The following is an 18,082-nucleotide window of genomic DNA, read 5'->3' as shown; positions in this document are numbered from 1 at the left end:
AGGTGTTAGTGCTTTCCATTTATACCCCTCCCAGTGTGTTTATTTCCTGCAGGAAACAGAATGCAATTCCTACCTGTTTACGGTACAGAGAACAGCTATTATTTTGCTAAAACAGTCTCTAGTTATCCCAAATATCCATAATACCTTTCACAAAAATCATCTCCTTGTAGAAAGGTTGAATAGGGAAGAGGTGGCTAATGGACCGTATTCTCTGTAAGCTGTGTGCTTGTGCAGCTGCTCAGGAAAGATTCAAATGCTGCCCAGCTGATTAGCAGAGCTAGGTTTTTGTTTCTACTGATGGTGCACATTGGCCCATGCCTTGGTACACATGAAAATTTATTCTGAACATGAATGGAAAAGATTAGGGGAACATTGGTTATGAAACCTTCAGTCATATACATAAGTCCACTCCCACGACTACAACAGCAACCTTTTACTCCTCCCCAGTACTACTGAGCAAACTGAGCAAAGAGCCACTGAAATCCTGCCCTTCTTAGGGTTGCCAGGTGTCTGGTATTTTCGCCTCCTGTCCAGTAAAAAAAATTCAGAAAATACTGGACACCTAAAATGTCCGGTATTTTCTGGGGGGGTTTTCCCCTACCAGGAGGCAAAAATACCGGACACCTGGCAACCCTACGACACAGCAACTAGGCCCAGTCCCTACCCTACCCCTCCACAAGACCTCCTGCTTACCTGGTTCCACAGATTAGCTGCCTTCTGGCTCGACCAAGAAAACAAGATGGCAGCTGGCAAAAAAGCCTACAGACCTGAAGCAAGGGGAAGCAATGCCTTCCCTGGGTCTCTCCCCTCTTCCTATCCCTAGTCAGACTCTGCACGCACTTAAAGGGGCCATGCTGTTTTAATGCTGTTTTATTTTTTTGCTTAATAACTCTCAGGGTACTTTTTTTTGTTTGTTTGGTTTTTTTTTACTGAACAACTTTCTCTCTCCCCTCCCCCCCCCCCCCCCCGGACAGAATTTTTTCTCTGGTGTGTGTTTGGGGGGGGGGTTGTTTTTGTTTTGTTTTTTGTGGGAGGGAGGGGATGTTCGGTATTTTTTATTAAACCATCTGGGAACTCTAGCCCTTCTGCAAAAAGGAATGTTTGTGAACCAGGTTCACCGAATGATGCGTCTGCTCCCCCTGCCTGGACTGTTGGGCACATACCATAGGCCGGATCCAGCCCTGGGGCTATTTTTTCATATGTGATCACATAGAAGAATATATGTTCAGTTATCTAGACCAGGGCTATTCAACTTTAGAAGCCTCGGGGGCCACAATAATACAGCACATGCCAAGGGCCACAACTTAAGTGTGGTTGCGTATACATGCAAATATACGTGCAAATAGTTTTTCACACGTACAGGCATAAATACAAAGATTACGGCAAGACTACACAACATGCAGGCCCCATTTAAGTCAGTTCTGCTGATAATAATCAAATGCAATGTTTACCCGATTTCCACCCATGTGACAGCACTTTTAATGAGCGATGACAGTGCGGAATTTAACCACTAAAATGCATATCAACTGAAGACCATTATATGGAGTATTTTTTTTATTGTGGCTCCCACCCACAAGCCGTGTGTTGAGCCCCGCGTAAACCCAAACTGCACTGCAGGCCACAAACAAACAGGCTGCCGGCCGCATGCGGCCCACAGGCTGTGTGTTGACTAGCCCTGATCTAGACTAAAGTTGGAGTACGTTTCCAAATAGGATTGCTAGCATAAAGCTACATAAAAGTTCTCTCCTTGAATGGGTGTATTTGTTACATGGGAAATTGGGTGGCTGGTATATATTTGCCACTTTGGACAGCTGGAACACTTTGGATTGACTATTCTTTGCTGCATTGTCTCTTGGCATTTTCCCTTGTACTGTAGTTACACGAGTAATAAAAAATTTCAGGACAATTCATTTGGGATAGAAAAATTAAAGGCTCATCGTTTGTATTTCTAGCAGTGCATTGTTGGCATTACTTCTGCAGGGTGAACTGAAAAATAAAATTGTGGTCCGTTGCTTAGGTGTGGGGGCTTTAAAAATGGTCTTTATCCTCTTGCTCATACCACCATATGTAACCCGCTCGCTGCCGTATGTAACTCTCTTACACTGCCATATGTAACCCCCACACACAAGCGTGTCTTGGAGGATCAACGTTTATTATGGTGCAGTAGTAAATGTAAAGCATTAAAGACAAAAAACACTTATACACTAGTAGAAGTCCCCAGAAGCTAGTCTTGTTCTGTGTAAAGGGGGAATGTTCAGAGGCCATGCTGACATGTGTGTGTTCACCAAAATACAGGCAGTCCCTGGGTTACGTACAAGATAGGGACTGTATGTTTGTTCTTAAGCTGAATCTGTATGTAAGTCAGAACTGGCATCCAGATTCAGCTGCTGCTGAAACTGAACAGCTGCTGACTACAGGAAGCCCGAGGCAGAGTTGCTCTGCCCCAGGCTTCCTGGAATCAGCCGCTGATCAGTTTCAACTGGCTGAATCTGGACGCCAGTTCCAACTTACATACAGATTCAACTTAAGAACCCCAGGTGTCCCCAAGTCAGCTGCTGCTGAAACTGATCAGCGGCTGATTCCAGGAAGCCCGGGGCAGAGCAACTGTGCCTCGGGCTTCCTGTAGTCAGCCCCTGGTCAGTTTCAGCAGCGGCTGACTTGGGGACGCCTGGGGCAGAGCAGCTGGGATGCTGCTGGGTTGCTCCAGTAGCGCCGCTCCTCGGCGCTACTGGACCAACCCAGCAGCACCCCAGCTGCTCTAACACAGGCGTCTGGAGAAAAGCCTGGGGGGGGCACACTAGCTGCGCCCCCGCCCCCCCAGCAGACCAGGGAGACGGGGAGCAAAGCCGCGGAGCACGTGGGCAGCGGGACAGCCCAGATGCGTTGCTGCTGTCTCGCTGCCGGTGTCCTCCGAGGCTTTGCTCCCCGTCTCCCTGGTCTGCTGGAGACAGCAGACCAGGGAGACGGGGAGCAAAGACAGCCGCGGCGTGTCTGGGCTGTCCCGCTGCTTGCGTGCTCTGTGGCTTTGCTCAGTGTCTCCCTGGTCTGCTGGGGGGGGAGCACCCCCCAGCAGACCAGGGAGACGCGGAGCAGCTTTTCTCGCCCCGGAGCACGCAGATGGCGGCACCGCGGTGCATCTGGGCATCCCGCCGCTCCCGTCCTCCGGGGCGAGAAAAACCCCGTTCGTAACTGCGGATCCGACATAAGTCAGATCCGCGTAACTCAGGGACTGCCTGTAGAACATTTGAAAACGGTTTACAGGTGGTGTGTTGCCACCTTCAAAACCTTTATCTTGTGTCAGAGAAAACACTTTGGATTTGGTGGCAAAGGTGTACGAAGTGTCACTTTCTGCTGATGGTATGCACTCTTGCTTGGACAGCTGATTAGTTGTCAAGGTGTCATTCCAGGACAGGGAGATAACACATCCAGACTTCAATAATACTACCTAAAAGATAAGCAGTATGATGATTTTAAAAGTCCTCATCCATTTATTCATTCAATTCATCATAGGTGAAACTTCTGAAAGCTGCGTATCTTAGGAATTAAAAAAATTATAGAGGGTGATGTGAACAATTGATCATGTTCTACCTCATGAGATGACAGAAAATGACTCTACCGTTGTTCTTTGTAAGATGAGTGCTTGGGTGGCCACCCAGGAGAGATTTAAATCTGCCCAGCTGATTAGCAAAGTGCCCACAGCCAGCAACGTGTTTCTACTGCTGGTGCACGTCATCACCTGACTTGGTGCACATAAAATGTATTCTGCACATGGAAAAAATTAAGAGGGAACAATGCTCAAGAAACTGTTGAAATTGTGAACTACAACATTAAAATACTATTCTCATAGTTTTAAAGGCAAGATTTAAGGGTTCCAGAGTGTTTTTTTTAATCCGTTGACTAAGGTGCATATAAACAAGAATAAATTATAAGTGTGTTTCAGTGATCACAATATTCTGATACTGATTCTGTGAAATGTAAAACTTTTGGTTTGGCCCCATCTGCAGGATAAATTTAACCACACGCAACATTATAGAAGCTGACTGTGAAGGGCTGATGAGGTGTTAGTGCTTTCCATTTATACTCATGGTGCAATTTCTCATCAAAGAAATTGTTTTTACTGTTTTAAACTGGAGGTTCTGCATAGAGCCTTTCTAATTTTGTTCCCATGGAAACAACCTTGTCTCATTTTGGTATCACTAGCAGTTCCAGTGAATAGAGCAAAGAAAGAAGACCATTTTTCTGTTTGCGTTAAGGGGTTGAAATGCACGGCAGTAGAACCTTGACGTTTCACGTTTGGCTGCACTACAGATAACTCACTCTGGAAATGATTGGTTAAAGTCAGTGACTGCATCATTTCTTCAAAAAGCTGTTCACCAGCCGTGAAATTTCACCGTGTCCTGGTGATATGGTTTTAACCAAAAGGCAACAAAACAGAATCAAAGATGCTTATTTTCCTCTGTGCTACATAGGGAAGGCTTTTTTTAATTGTTCAGTGTGAACAGACTGTAACGTGTTGGCAACAGGTTGGAAGGGCACTGCAGATCTTTCATTAGGTTATTAAGGCCACTCTGATTTGTCGTCCATTGAATGATCTAGGTCTGTGAACAATTGACCCAGCTTTTGTTCGGGAGCTTTTTGTGACCAGTTTTTACTTTACACTTGTTTAAATCCCAAAGTATCTATAGCCAGTATTGTTCCTTTTGCCCCTGAGTTTTCCATGAATGTGATGCAGTAAAATGTGGATAATACTGCTAAGATCAGGACTTTCTTTTAGCGAAGCACTGTTTTTTGGCTTCAGGAGTGACCAAATGTTAAAAGGCCTGTGATACCATTTCTGGTGCCTGGTAGGTCACACAAAGCAAGATGATACTTGCAGCCTTATACAAAACACCACTGCTGCAAACCTTATAGAAAGCCCAGGGTTTTTCCTTCGTTTTCTTGCTAAGGCAAAAGGCAAAATTTACAAAATCTGTGTGTTCTACTTTGTAGTCTAAGTGCATTTTACAACAACAAAAATGATTAAAGGTTTAGAAAACTTAACCTATGGGGGAAGGCTGAAAGAATTGGGCTTGTTTAGTTTAGAAAAGAGAAGTCTGAGAGGGGACATGATAGCAGCTTTCAAGTTCCAAGGAGGAGGGAGAAAAATTGTTCTTGTTGTCCTCTGATGACAGGACAAGAAGCAGTGGGCTTAAGTTGCAGCAAGGGAGGTTTAGGTTGAACATTAGATTAAAAAAAACTTCCTAACTGTCAGGGTGGTTAAACACTGGGATAAATTGCCTAGGGAGGTTGTGGAATCTCCACCATTGGAGATATTTAAGAGCAGGTTGGATGGACACCTATCAGGGATGATCTAGATGATGCTTGGTCCTGCCATCAGGGTGGGGGACTGGACTTGATGACCTCTCAAGGTTCCTTTCAGTTCTAGTGGTCTATGATTCTATGATATAGTCTCCATCAGCATATTGAGGTTACCAAGCATTTTTCCCCTGTTAACCCCACACTGTCCATTTGTTTTCTTCCTCATCAAATAGCCCAGAGTATTTGTAGCTTTTTCAGTTAGTCTAAAATGCTACAGTATGTACCAATTTTATTGGTAAGATCATTGTGCCATCTGTGGCCAGAATAAATAGTTACATTAAGCATATGTGACTAAGGGTATGTCTACCACACAAAGTTATTTCGAAATAAAAGCCAACTGCTATTTCAAAATTAATTCGAAATAGCTAAGGGCTTATTTTGAAATTGGTAAACCTCATTCCACGAGGAGTAGCGCCAATTTTGAAATTGCTATTTCGAAATAAGTGCTTTGTAGATTTTTATTGCAAAATAGGGGGCCTCCAGCCCTTCCCAGGGTGCCCTGCTGGTCACCCAGGCCACAAGGTAACTTCTGACCTGATGCCATGCAGGAACCAGTTCCAGCTGGCCTTAAATGCGATTCCGCGTACAGTCAGTGTGGACACGCAATTTCAAAATAGCAAAATAGCTATTTCAAAATAAGATATTGATCATTTTCTGGTTTTAGAAGAAAAATATCCTCAACTGCAGAAAACAGCTTCTTGCGTCACTTAAGGAGTGACACAGTGAACTATTACAGGGATCAATCTACTCTTCCAGGCTGCCCAAACAAGTCCTTCCTATCTTGAAGGCTGTTTCTTTCAGCTGTTGCTTATTTGATCTGGGCAATTAAATATTTCCCATAGTTACTACCAAGAAAAAAAACTAAGGGGTAGCCGTGTTAGTCTGTAACTTCAGAAACAATGAGTAGTCCTATTGAACCTTAGAGACTAGGAAAAAAAAATATAGTAGAGCTTTCATGAGTAAAACCCACTTCATCAGATGAGATGGAGTGGAAATAACTTTTACAAGACCAAGTACAGTCAGTCCCCAACTTACAGCCATCTCGACTTACGTCCATGCGCACTTATGACCAAAGCGGTCGTAAATGCAGGCTCTGAGTTAAGAACACGATCCGCGCTTACGAACAGCGCGGTCACAATGTAACTCAATGGGTTCCGAGTTACGACCATTCCAAGTTACGGCCAAGTGTTTGGTCCGTAACTCATTCATAACTCGGGGACCGGCTGTAAAAATTAGTGTTTTCTGCAATCCAGCTGTATATCCAGCAGAGGGCACACAAGCTTATCCATGAACCTTTTACAGTTCTCTTGGAATACAAGCTAGAGCATTTGTTAATAAAGCACCTATTTGTTAACATATAAGTGAGCCTTAGGTTTTTGTCCCAAATATTATGGACCCAAATCTTTGCAGTAACTTGAAATGATAAGCGTGCGAAATATAGTGTCTGCAGCCTCTGAGATGAGACTGGGTGTAAAGGGGAGAAGCTGCTCATGGGAATATTATTGGTAAAGCAAAGCAGCGTAGAAACCTCTAGTGTTGCCCATGCTGTGTCTGGCTAGAACTCATCTGTCTTTTGCAAAAATGGATACTTAGCCTGAGCCCTATACATAAAAGCATTTTGTTGTTTAGGCCCCTTTCTGGGGCCTAAACATATTGGTTGCATCAGAATAATCAGAAGACCAATGGAGATGGGGAAAGTGATCTCATTAAACAGCTGTTACCTTGTATAAACATAAGATTTTACAACCTGTTAATATCTGGGTTGTGTCAGCTCTTGTTCAGAGGTAGACGTTTTGCGCACACAAAACCCTATTGAAATCCATTTGGACCAGCACAGAGGTCTGCAAGGTCTGTGGAGCAGGGACTCTTACTACGTGTTTTTATGGAACCTAGCACAATGGAGTCCTGATCCTCAGTGTGTCTCTGGGTGATACTGCCGTGCAAACAGTTAATTATCAAGGAAAAAACGGGAAATGCCGTGTTAACTGCAGGGCCGACAGCCACCATGGGCCAGGGCAAGGTGTGTGGTAGCGTGGCATTGCACCCCTGGAAGGGCTGGAGCAGCCAGCTCTCTGTGCTGCCATGGACGCGACACTGTCTTGCGGTGATTTAAAGGAACCCAGGCCCCCTTAGAGTTGCCAGGCCCCAGGGCAACTGCCTCTTCCCTCCTCCTCCTAGCAGTAGGCCTGCATAATAATGTTAAAACCCATTATCAATATAGGCAGAAAACATCATGTATATACCCCAGAGTAAAAGGCTTTTCGTAAGTATGAAGGGGAATGGTCATGATTACAGGTGAGGGAGTGTTTTATATCTGTTGAATTAAATGGCTAAAATAAAGGGGGAGTGGAATATATCTTCAGGTTTCTGGGAGAAACACACAGGAGAAGGTATAACCCAGTCTTTGGCACTGATTTACTGGTTGATCTTGGACAAGTGACTTACTTCTCCATACCTTTGTTCCTTGTGAGATGGTGATCATAATATACAACTATTGTATCCTCCGGATTTGGGTTGAGGAGTAATTACTGTGTTTGTCAAGAGCCTTGGAAACACAAAGCAGAGTATGAACATTTAGGATTATTTAGATAGTCCAGCACAATGGGTCTTCATGTATTTTAAAGGACACACTAAAATGTGTGCATGTGCCAATTTTAGACCCTCTTGGCTTCACTGCTGGTGTGAGGAATAAGTTTTAAACAAAGGAGGAGGATCTATTACAGCTTTTTATTATCATTTGATGAAACTTGACTTTTTTCCCCTAACTTTGTGAGGTTTGAAATGCAGCTTATATGCGATTCCCAGTATCTCATTTGATTTGCTCACTTGAATTGTTGCAACTTTCCTCAAAACATAAATTCACACACCAACATATGCTACATAAAAGAAGTTTTTCTCCCTTCCTACCCCCCTCCCCAACTCTTGATGGAAAAAAAATTGATTGTAATGCCAGTTCAAAAGTAGACATATTCATCAACACTGATTGTCATATTATGTTGGTTTTTCCAAGTGGAGGTTATTTTTCATAATGGAAGTCAGACAAGCTCTTGCTATGAAGAGTGAACTTGCATATGACATTTTAAGAATCTATAGAAGCAGGTTTTTTTCTTATAAAAGTACACTAGCAACATTACAGCATGACATTTATAAAGAGCACCCTTTACATTTAAAAACAAAAATCACATATTGGCCTGCTTTTGGCATGAAAACAGTGATTTTTTTGTTCAGTTTTTGCTTTGATTTTGGTCTGTTAACCAGATAACTGTAGCTGCCTTTATCTAGTTAGCCACATACACAGTTTACCACTTGGTTTCCAAAAGTGTTTTTGGATTGAGTCTTAATTTGTGTCTGTGCAGCTTTTGTCATGCAGCCTTTCTCCTGAGAATGCACCTTCCACTTATTGATCTGCAACTGAACATCATTCTTCCAATCTTTCATTTTACTGGGTAACCAAGCTACACTTCTCACTTCAATATTCTTTCCTTCCTTAGAAAGCCAAACTTGGGCCAGCTGGTAACAAAGTCATTACTCCAGTAGAAGACAGAATTTCCAGCATACCATCCAATAATCTGGACAGCGTGGAGCTGACAGATTTCAATTTTCTCATGGTGCTTGGGAAAGGAAGCTTTGGAAAGGTAAGAAACCTTGAAAGTCAGTTCTACCTGCCATATTTTTAATAATAGAAATTGTCCTGCTATGAACAGTTCTTTATAAAATGCAGAATTTTTTAAAGTGAGACTAAATAACCATTGGAACAGATTACGCCAAGATGTGGTAAATTCTCCATCATTTGGAAAGTTTACATTGAGAGTGGCTGTCTTTTTGAACAGATCTTGTCTATTTCAACCTTAAATTGTAGGGTTAGATGCAGGAATCCCTGCATAAAAATCCAAGGCCTGTGCTGTTCAGACATACAGATTAGTTGAACTCTTCCCACCTTAAAATCTATGAAATAAAGAGCAAGAAAATGCCATTGTGTATATTTGCCGCAGATTTTAGAGGTTCCATTTTTAAACCCAGTCTTTACTTACTATGCAAGCAAGGTTTCACCCTTACTGGATGGGAGAGACTCGCTGGTCTGTCTTTAGCAGGAAGCTGCTGCTGTAGCTGAGAGAGGGGTTCCCCACTCCTAGCCAGGTAGCTCCTGTGTGCCGCAGCCCTGAGCCCTTGGGTGGGGCTCATTAAACAGCTGTGGGGCTGTGCTGCTGCGCATCTTAGAGGGAACCTTGTGTACAAGTACTATTATCTTGATTTTTCTTACCTGCACTAACGAGCACTGAAGACCGACCCTTGCAGTAGAAGATTTTCATACGTATTAAAATATTTCTTTTGTACTGATAATTATCTATGAAAACTTGGGATGGGTATGAGTATTTTTTCCTTTGTATGAAATGTCCGGAATTGGACCGTCAGCTTTCCTGGTGTTCTATTTTTCGGGCTAATTTTCAAGCCTGAGTGATATAATAGACATTCAAATTGTGTATCTATTGCTTAAGTATGGACCTGCCACTTAAGTCTGGAGATGCCTAGTTTATGCCTGTAGCCCAGTGGTCTCCAACTTATTTAAGCACGAGATCACTTTTTGAATTTAAGTTCAATCCAAGATCTACCTCAGACCCAAATATCCTTGTCCCCCCTCCTTTGTGCCCCTTCTCCAAGGCCCCGCCCCTGCTCACTCCATTCTCCCTCCCTCCCCCATTCTCCCTCACTTTCACCAGGCAGGGGCAGAGAGTTGGGGTGCAGGCTCTGACCTTGAATTGAGGGATTTGGAGTGTGAGAGGGGCTCTGAGCTGAGCTTGAGGTAGGCATTTGAGGTACTGGAGGGGGTTCTAGGTTCTGGCTCTGGGAGGGTGTTTGTATGCAGGGGTTTCTCGTGGCTAGAGAAGGGGCATGAGGTGCAGGAGGGGGTTCATGACTGGGGTAGGGTTTCAGGATGTGGACTCCAGCTGGACACTGCTTACCTCAGATGTCTCCTGGGTGGGGGTGCAGTGGGACTAAAGCAGGCTCACCCCTGTCCTGGTCCTGCACTGCTCCCAAAAGCAGCCAGCAAACTCCCTCTGAAGTCCTGAGGTGCTCCCTCTCTGCTCTGTGGAGATAGGATACAGAGGGCGAGAGGGAGTACCCTGACATCAGCACTGCCCCTCCCTCCCCTGCCCTGCCTAGCAAGCAGGAGGCTCCTGAGGGGAGAGCTCCAAGGCAAGGGGCAGAAGATGAGCAGCAATGGGGGGAGGGGCAGCTGAAGAGTCGTCACTTGACAGCCTCTTGGCCAAACCAGTTAGGATCACCCGTCAGAGGCTCCAAGATCTACTAGTAGATCCTTATCTACTGGTTGGTGGCCACTGCTCTAGACACTCCTATCAGCACTCAGTTGCAAAACTTGGATGCTTTAAGTTGCACGTTTAAAAACATGGAGGACCTCAATTTTAAATGCTTTTAAGTAATTCCAGGATTTCCATGTAGTAGTGGGATCAGGAATCCAGATCTGGAGTTTCCCAAAGTTCTAGGAGATTTGGGCTCGTCTTTCGTGGTGGTGATGAGCTGCTGTATAGATCACAAGGCCATCTGTGCATGTTGTCATCATGCAGTAGGAATTAATATTTGGGAATGAGAAATTCAGTGAAAATTGTGACCTCCCAAAAGTATTGCTGTTTTCCTGCCTGTTTTAACAGGTGACTTTGCAATAAAAGTGTATTTTATGGAAGACCTCTAGTGGGGGGGGTCCTGTCATTGTGTCCGCCATTGGAAGTGGAGTTGACGATTATCTAGGGAGCAGTGGCACGGGTGTGAGTGTAAATGCTATTTTTGAAGTGCAAGTACAGCTTATTGTAATCAGTGAGTAATCATGGTATTTTTAGAGCTTCAGGCCAACTCAGTAAGTTCCAGTAAAATGGGAGGTTGGTGTGCCATTAACACCTTTCTCCAGGCTTATGAGTCACCTCTATTCTCTGCCAGGGAGGAACATGTTCAGTCTGTCATTTCTCTTTGTGCAGGTGATGCTGGCAGACAGGAAGGGGACGGAGGAGCTGTATGCAATCAAAATATTGAAAAAAGATGTGGTGATTCAGGATGATGATGTGGAATGTACCATGATTGAGAAACGAGTCCTAGCACTGCAGGATAAGCCACCGTTCCTAACACAGCTGCATTCTTGCTTTCAAACAGTTGTACGTGGTGTCATTTCTTCTCTGCTCCTCCGTTTTTTTCAGAGTGTCATCTTCTACTGAGATAACACTCTGATATATTTTATTATTTCAGCAACATTTATTATCCTCAACTTGCAGGTCTCCTGGGTGTTTTGCTCAGAGAAATGTAAAAGAACAGATACCCTGTCAAATCATCAAAATCCATAAAAATAATAAAGAAGATCTTTATAATAATAATAATTAATAATAATAATAATACATCTTCAGAAGTATTCTACAGCAGCTCTTGATACAGAAAGGTTTTTTTTCTGTATATATGAACTCGGTTGTGTCAGTGGGGCTTTTCAAATAATTAAAACAAAGCATGTGCTTACGTGCTCTGTTGGATTGAGGCCTTAATGCCTCAATAATATAATGAGATATTTATTAATTAATATGGTTAATTTGGTTCCCTGGTTACCCCTAAGATAAGGAAGCTGCATCTATGTTGTCTTAAAAAACATGAGCTCTTGGCCTTAGTTATGTTTTCCTGGCTGTATGAACAGTATTTGTAACATTGTAGCAATACAAGTAATAATAAATAAACTTTCATCGCTAATATAGGCAAGGTTGAATGAAGTTCCAACCTAGCCCTGACCTGGCAAAATCTATATATAATTTTTTTCTGTTTCTTGATGTATAACATTTTTTGTCATAATGTGCAGAATATATAGACACACTCTTTAAAGTTGTTTTGTATGATCTTTATAGTCGTGACCTCTACTATTGAATATGTCACTCTTTTTAATACGTTTTACCAGTACATCGCTGCTTATGCCTCATGTGCTTACCTTTTTAATACTATGTTCTAGGATCGTCTGTACTTTGTTATGGAGTATGTGAATGGTGGTGACCTCATGTATCACATTCAGCAAGTAGGAAAATTTAAGGAGCCACAGGCAGTGTGAGTGTTTGTTGATTTAATTCAAATCATTACCAATTTTATACTGCAGCAGAAGGATCAGATGTGTCCATTATGTACAGTATTATATAGAAATTGGGGCTGTCATCTTTTTATCCACTAATAATAGAAACTTTGTGGGCCTGCTGGCATAAGCACGCAGCACATATTGCAGGAGATAGCTTAACTTGGGGAAAAAAAATCAACGTCGACAAGTTTTTGAACAAGTAAATAGTTTTACTTACAATATGGTTATTAACATTCACACTAAATGAACAATATTGTGAGAGACACAAGAAACTGATTCAGCATTTACAATATAATTAATCTTAATTTTATGCATATCTAGTGATAGTCTGTGGCCATGTTTTATATTAAGGTTCAATTTATAGAAAGTTTAAAAAGATTTAATATATTAATAGGTGTTTTAATAAATAGTTAATCAGTAGTTATAAATGCAACAGATCAATAGGTTGCTAATCATCTATCACCTTCTTCTGTGCTTTTCTTTAAAATATACTGCTCAAGTTTGTTGCATGCTTTTACTATCCATTAATCCTTTATCAACATTTTCCATTAAACCTTCATTTACGTGCGACCTCTCCTGTTTTTAAAAATGCAAAAAAAAAAAAAAATAGATGTAAAAAAGTTTGAAACTGGCTAAACATGATTTAAATAGTCAAGTAAGAGTCATTAAAAAACTTAAATTTAAAATGTGTGACACACAAAAGATGACTGAGGTAAATATGACCTGGCGAAATACTGAATAAAAACCTGAGACATCTCAGGATTTAACTCCTCAGTGCATGAAAATGTGCATATCTCTATTGACTTGTAGCTGGTATATATTGCCACAGTTCCATAGACTTATGTGTAGCTATGATATTACACACCGTATGAGAGCGTCCCCAAGGTCTGTGTTGGCACATGTTCCAAAGAGAGTAAAAGCAATTCTGAACCAGCTTTTTCAGGTCTACTCTGCCTTCTACTTTTTATTAAACTTAATAATCAATCTTGTTTTTTATTGGCTGCCTCGCGTGTAATTGGCAGTTCTGCAGTAACTCTGGCTTCAAAAACTCATCAGTGTTCTATATACTCAAACTACTTTTGGCAATTACCGTACATTGTATATGGCAGTCACTTCAATTAACTTCAAATACAGTAATTAATCCATTAACATATGTATAAAGGAACAATATTTTTTATGTTATTTTAATGATGTATGAATCACAATTTAAATTAAGCAATATTATGAGTCATAAATGATCAGATATGATCAGGTGTTGAGAGCAATGACCTATTCAGTCAGATGAGGTCCCACATAAATGCCATGTAATAATCATATGGTTCTTAATTTATTAAAAAATGCCTAATTTTTTTAATCCTGTTTTGTCAAAATAATATCACATTTTATCAGTGACTAAAAATCAAGTTGATGTGGGATGTTCTTTATAATGCTTTGCATATACATGAATACAATAACTCTTTTGCTTTAATTCTTTGGTGTGGTGAGTTTCAAATATCTTCTATGTATGATTATCCTCTGCAGAAATATAAGAAAACTGAAATTCTGTTCTTACAGGTTTTATGCAGCTGAGATTTCAGTGGGTCTATTCTTTCTCCATAAAAGAGGAATTGTTTATAGGTGAGTACTGACTTAAGTCATTCCTATTAAAACCCTGGAAAGACAGATGTGTTTGTATTTTAAAACATGTTTCTATAACAAGTAGTCAAAATGGTGCTAGTAACTAAACGTCATTATTTTGCTGGTGATGTTTCTTTAACGAAGGGTGACTGTGTCTTTGATATGTGGCATTCAGTTGAAAACACTGGTGTCCAAAACCTTTGTTATAATCTCATTGCATTGTACATATTCATGTGTCCTAAAGAAATGTGTTTATGTAAAGGTGCGGGGGGAGGACAAATGTGTTTGTGTGTGCTTGTATTTGCTATAATCTACAGCATCAGTGTAATTGAGATATAGTACTCTTGGATTAAAAAACTTCCTGTTTTTAAGGCGGCATCTTAAAGATGATACCAAACACTTTATGAATGACTGTGAAAATCAAGTTAATGCAGGATGTTCTTTTTACTGCTTTGCACATGGATGAATGTAACTCTTTTGCTTTAATAATTCTTTGGTGTGGTGCGTTTCAAATATACTTCTGAAGAGGAAAAAAATCATGCATGGAAGATAAGAAATCTGAAATTCTATAGATACAGTATTCATTAATTAAACTTATATGAGACAACATTTTGGTGACCTACATGGTATAAGTATTAATATTAAATGACTGTGATTCTTCATAGGGATCTGAAATTAGATAATGTGATGTTGGATTCAGAAGGACACATAAAGATAGCAGATTTTGGAATGTGCAAAGAAAATATGACAGATGGAGTAACAACCAGGACCTTCTGTGGCACTCCAGACTACATTGCACCAGAGGTAAAAGTGTAACATTAAAAGTAGCATATTACCTCTCAAAAGGATTTTGTGACCACACATTAAAAGATTTCACCCAGCATATGGCTGCTATAAAATGTCTGTTTTACGCATACAACTATCTTCACTTCCGCAGGAAGATGTAACAAAAAACAGGACTATGTAGCACTCTAAAGACTAACAAGATGGTTTATTAGGTGATGAGCTTTCGTGGGCCAGACCACTTCCTCAGATCAAATAGTGGAAGAAAATTGTCACAACCATATATACCAAAGGATACAATTAAAAAAATGAACACATATGAAAAGTAAATAAAATTTCAGAACAGAAGTGGGATGGGGGGGGGGGCGGGGGAGAAGGTAAATGTCTGTGAGTTAATGATATTAGAGGTGATAATTGGGGAAGCTATCTTTGTAATGGGTAAGATAATTAATGTCTTTGTTTAAGCTTAGGTGTAAAGTGTCAAATTTAAGCATGAATGCCAGTTCAGAGGATTCTCTTTCAAGTGTAGTCTTAAAAGGTCTTTGAATCAGGATGCAGGTAATCAAGTCATTGAGACAATGTCTTTTCTGGTTGAAATGACAAGAAACTGTTTTTTCTTTGTGATCCTGTCTAATATCTGTTTTGTGGGCATTGATTCTTTGGAGAAGTGCCTGAGACGTTTGTCCAATGTACATAGCAGACGGACACTTTCTGCACATGAAAGCATAAATTATATTTCTGGATGCATAGGAATATGTGTTCTTGATCTTATAACTCACTTGGTTAGGTCCAATAATGGTATCAGCACAGTGAATATGTGGACAAAGCTGGCAACGGGGTTTGTTTCAAGGGAAGGTACCAAGGTTGGTATTAGTGTGGTATGTCCTGTGGTTGTTGATAAGAATCATCTTGAGGTTAGGTGGTTGTCTGTAGGAGACTATGGGTCTGTCTCCCAGAGACTCTTGGGCTACGTCTAGACTACATCCCTTTTTCGGAAAAGGGATGTAAATTAGACATATCGCAATTGCTAATGAAGTGGGGATTTAAATCTTGAAATAAGGGATAAGGGATCTTTTGGAAAAGGCTTTATTTTCCAAAAGATCAGCGTCTAGACTGGCGCTTTTCTCCGGCAAAGCTCCGTGCCGAAAAAAAGCGGCAGCCATTTTTATGCTAATGAAGCGCGGGAGATTTAAATCCCCGCTTCATTAGCAATTGCGATACATCTAATTTACATCCCTTTTCCGAAAAAGGGATGTAGTCTAAACGTAGCCTTGGAGTTTAGTATCCTGTTCCAGTATAGGCTGTAGTTTATTGATAATGTGTTGGACAGGTTTAAGTTGGGGGCTGTAGGTTATGACAAGTGGTGTTCTATTGTTGGTTTTCTTGGGTCTGTCTTGAAGTAGATGGTTTCTAGGTATTCATCTTGCTCCTTCAATTTGCTTTTTTATTTCTCCGGGTGGGTAGTTGAGGTTTATAAATGCTTGGTAGAGATCCTGAAGTTTCTGGTCTCTGTCCGTGGGATTAGAGCAGATGCGGTTGTATCGAAGGGCTTGACTATAGATGATGGATCGTATGGTGTGTTCTGGATGGGAGCTGGAGGCATGTGGGTTTTCTGTAGAGAGTGGTGTCTAATTTTCCATTGCTGATTTGTACTGTGGTGTCCAGGAAATGGATCTCTCGTGTAGATTGGTCCAGGCTGAGATTGATGGTGGGATGTAGGTTGTTAAAATCTCTGTGGAATGTCTCCAGTGTTTCTTGGCCATGCGTCCAGATCATAAAGATGTCATCGATGTAGCATAAGTAGAGAAGGAGTAAAGGGGAAGGGAGTTGACGAAACTTTCTAAGTCAGCCATAAAGATATTAGCGTACTGTGGGGCCATGCGTGTACTCATGGCTGTGCCACTTATCTGGAGGAAGATGTGATACTTTTGTGAATGAATAAAAAATACTATTAATAAGATTTCATTTAAGGAGTATCTAGCTTCTGAGAAACCTGAAGCATGATTTGTTTCTCAGGTTGAAATTCATGTGCTGATAATAATAAACCACTAAGCAAGCCATAAAGTCCTGCGATGCTGACAGGTGTCAATGAGGTTGTTATTGGGAGCAAACACAACTTCATTAATGCATCTCACCATGGGTTCTCACAGCTGCTAAAATATGTATTAACAAGCATTTGCACTATTTTCAGGAACTCACGAGTCTCTGGTTGATTTTCCAAAAGAGAATAATGAATTCCTGCAATGATTCACCAACTTTCCTGCAAAGCTTCTGTTCTGTATTCTAAATAATGTATATTCTGTCACCTTGTACAAAGTTAGATTACTACCTCTGGATTTAAGAAAGCTCATCCTATTAAACCATAAATTCAAGACTTTGATGCAGTTGACATAAAAAAATCTTGTTTCCCCCTAAATTTACTGGTAGTATCATCAGTGTTACCAAAAAAAGTTACATCTGACTTCTTCAGTATCATCAGATGTTTATAGGAAGGGTTTATAATGAGAAGAATTTACTTTACTCATATCCACCCAAAAAATCTTAGTTAACTTAGTTACAGGCCAGATAACTCAAGTACTTCAATAGAATTACTATACGAGCAAATTTTAGGCAATATGAACATGCAGAACTGCAATTCATAAGCTTCCCAGTTAAACATTCTAATACCCACACACACTCGGACTGCTCAGCTTAAAAACATAGTCTTGCCTCCAGCATGCAGCTACTTAGCATGTGCTTCTCAGCCTGTGTGAAATGAAGTTGCGATATTAGAGGGAACATTGTGTCTCAGTGTTTCCCATGCATGTGCAGAATGAATTTTGTGCACCGGTGTTCCTTCTAACATTTTCAGTCCTTGGGCGGGTTGCATTTTTTTTTGTGCAACTCTAATATTGATGTTGTGTGTGGATGTGCACCAGCAGTACAAACACCCTAGATATAAATATATATTTTAAATCATTCATAGGTAGAACATGGCCAGTGTGGCTCAACATGGCCAAAAACAAGCTCTTTATTTTTCCCTGCTAACACTAGGTGGAAAATATTTTTGTTTAGAACTGCAGAGGATTCACCATTTTGTGTGTTGCTCTCTAACAATGGTAAATAGCATGGTGCTACATTATTCTTTCCCCCTATCCCCCCTCCCTGGCATATTTTAGATCTTGTAAATATGTCACCAGTCTGTTGGTAATTAATACCAACTTCTCCTCTCTT

General features: G+C 41.0%; 1 protein-coding gene across 2 annotated transcripts in view; it reads left to right on the top strand.

Annotated features, from left to right (window-relative positions):
- The window catches only part of PRKCA (protein kinase C alpha), a 359,001-nt gene that overhangs the window by 305,287 nt on the left and 35,632 nt on the right, over positions 1-18,082 (top strand). For both annotated transcript variants that reach the window (XM_075903949.1, XM_075903950.1), the window contains exons 9-13: positions 8,850-8,993; positions 11,349-11,522; positions 12,353-12,444; positions 14,024-14,086; positions 14,752-14,890. In XM_075903949.1, the coding sequence (XP_075760064.1) occupies positions 8,850-8,993; positions 11,349-11,522; positions 12,353-12,444; positions 14,024-14,086; positions 14,752-14,890 (612 nt within the window). The remainder of the gene's footprint in view (positions 1-8,849; positions 8,994-11,348; positions 11,523-12,352; positions 12,445-14,023; positions 14,087-14,751; positions 14,891-18,082) is intronic.

The sequence above is a fragment of the Pelodiscus sinensis genome, chromosome 20, assembly GCF_049634645.1.
Source record: "Pelodiscus sinensis isolate JC-2024 chromosome 20, ASM4963464v1, whole genome shotgun sequence".
Lineage (NCBI taxonomy): Eukaryota > Metazoa > Chordata > Testudines > Trionychidae > Pelodiscus > Pelodiscus sinensis.
The sequence above is the reverse complement of the archived record's forward strand: the minus strand, read 5'-3'. Positions and strand labels throughout refer to the sequence as shown.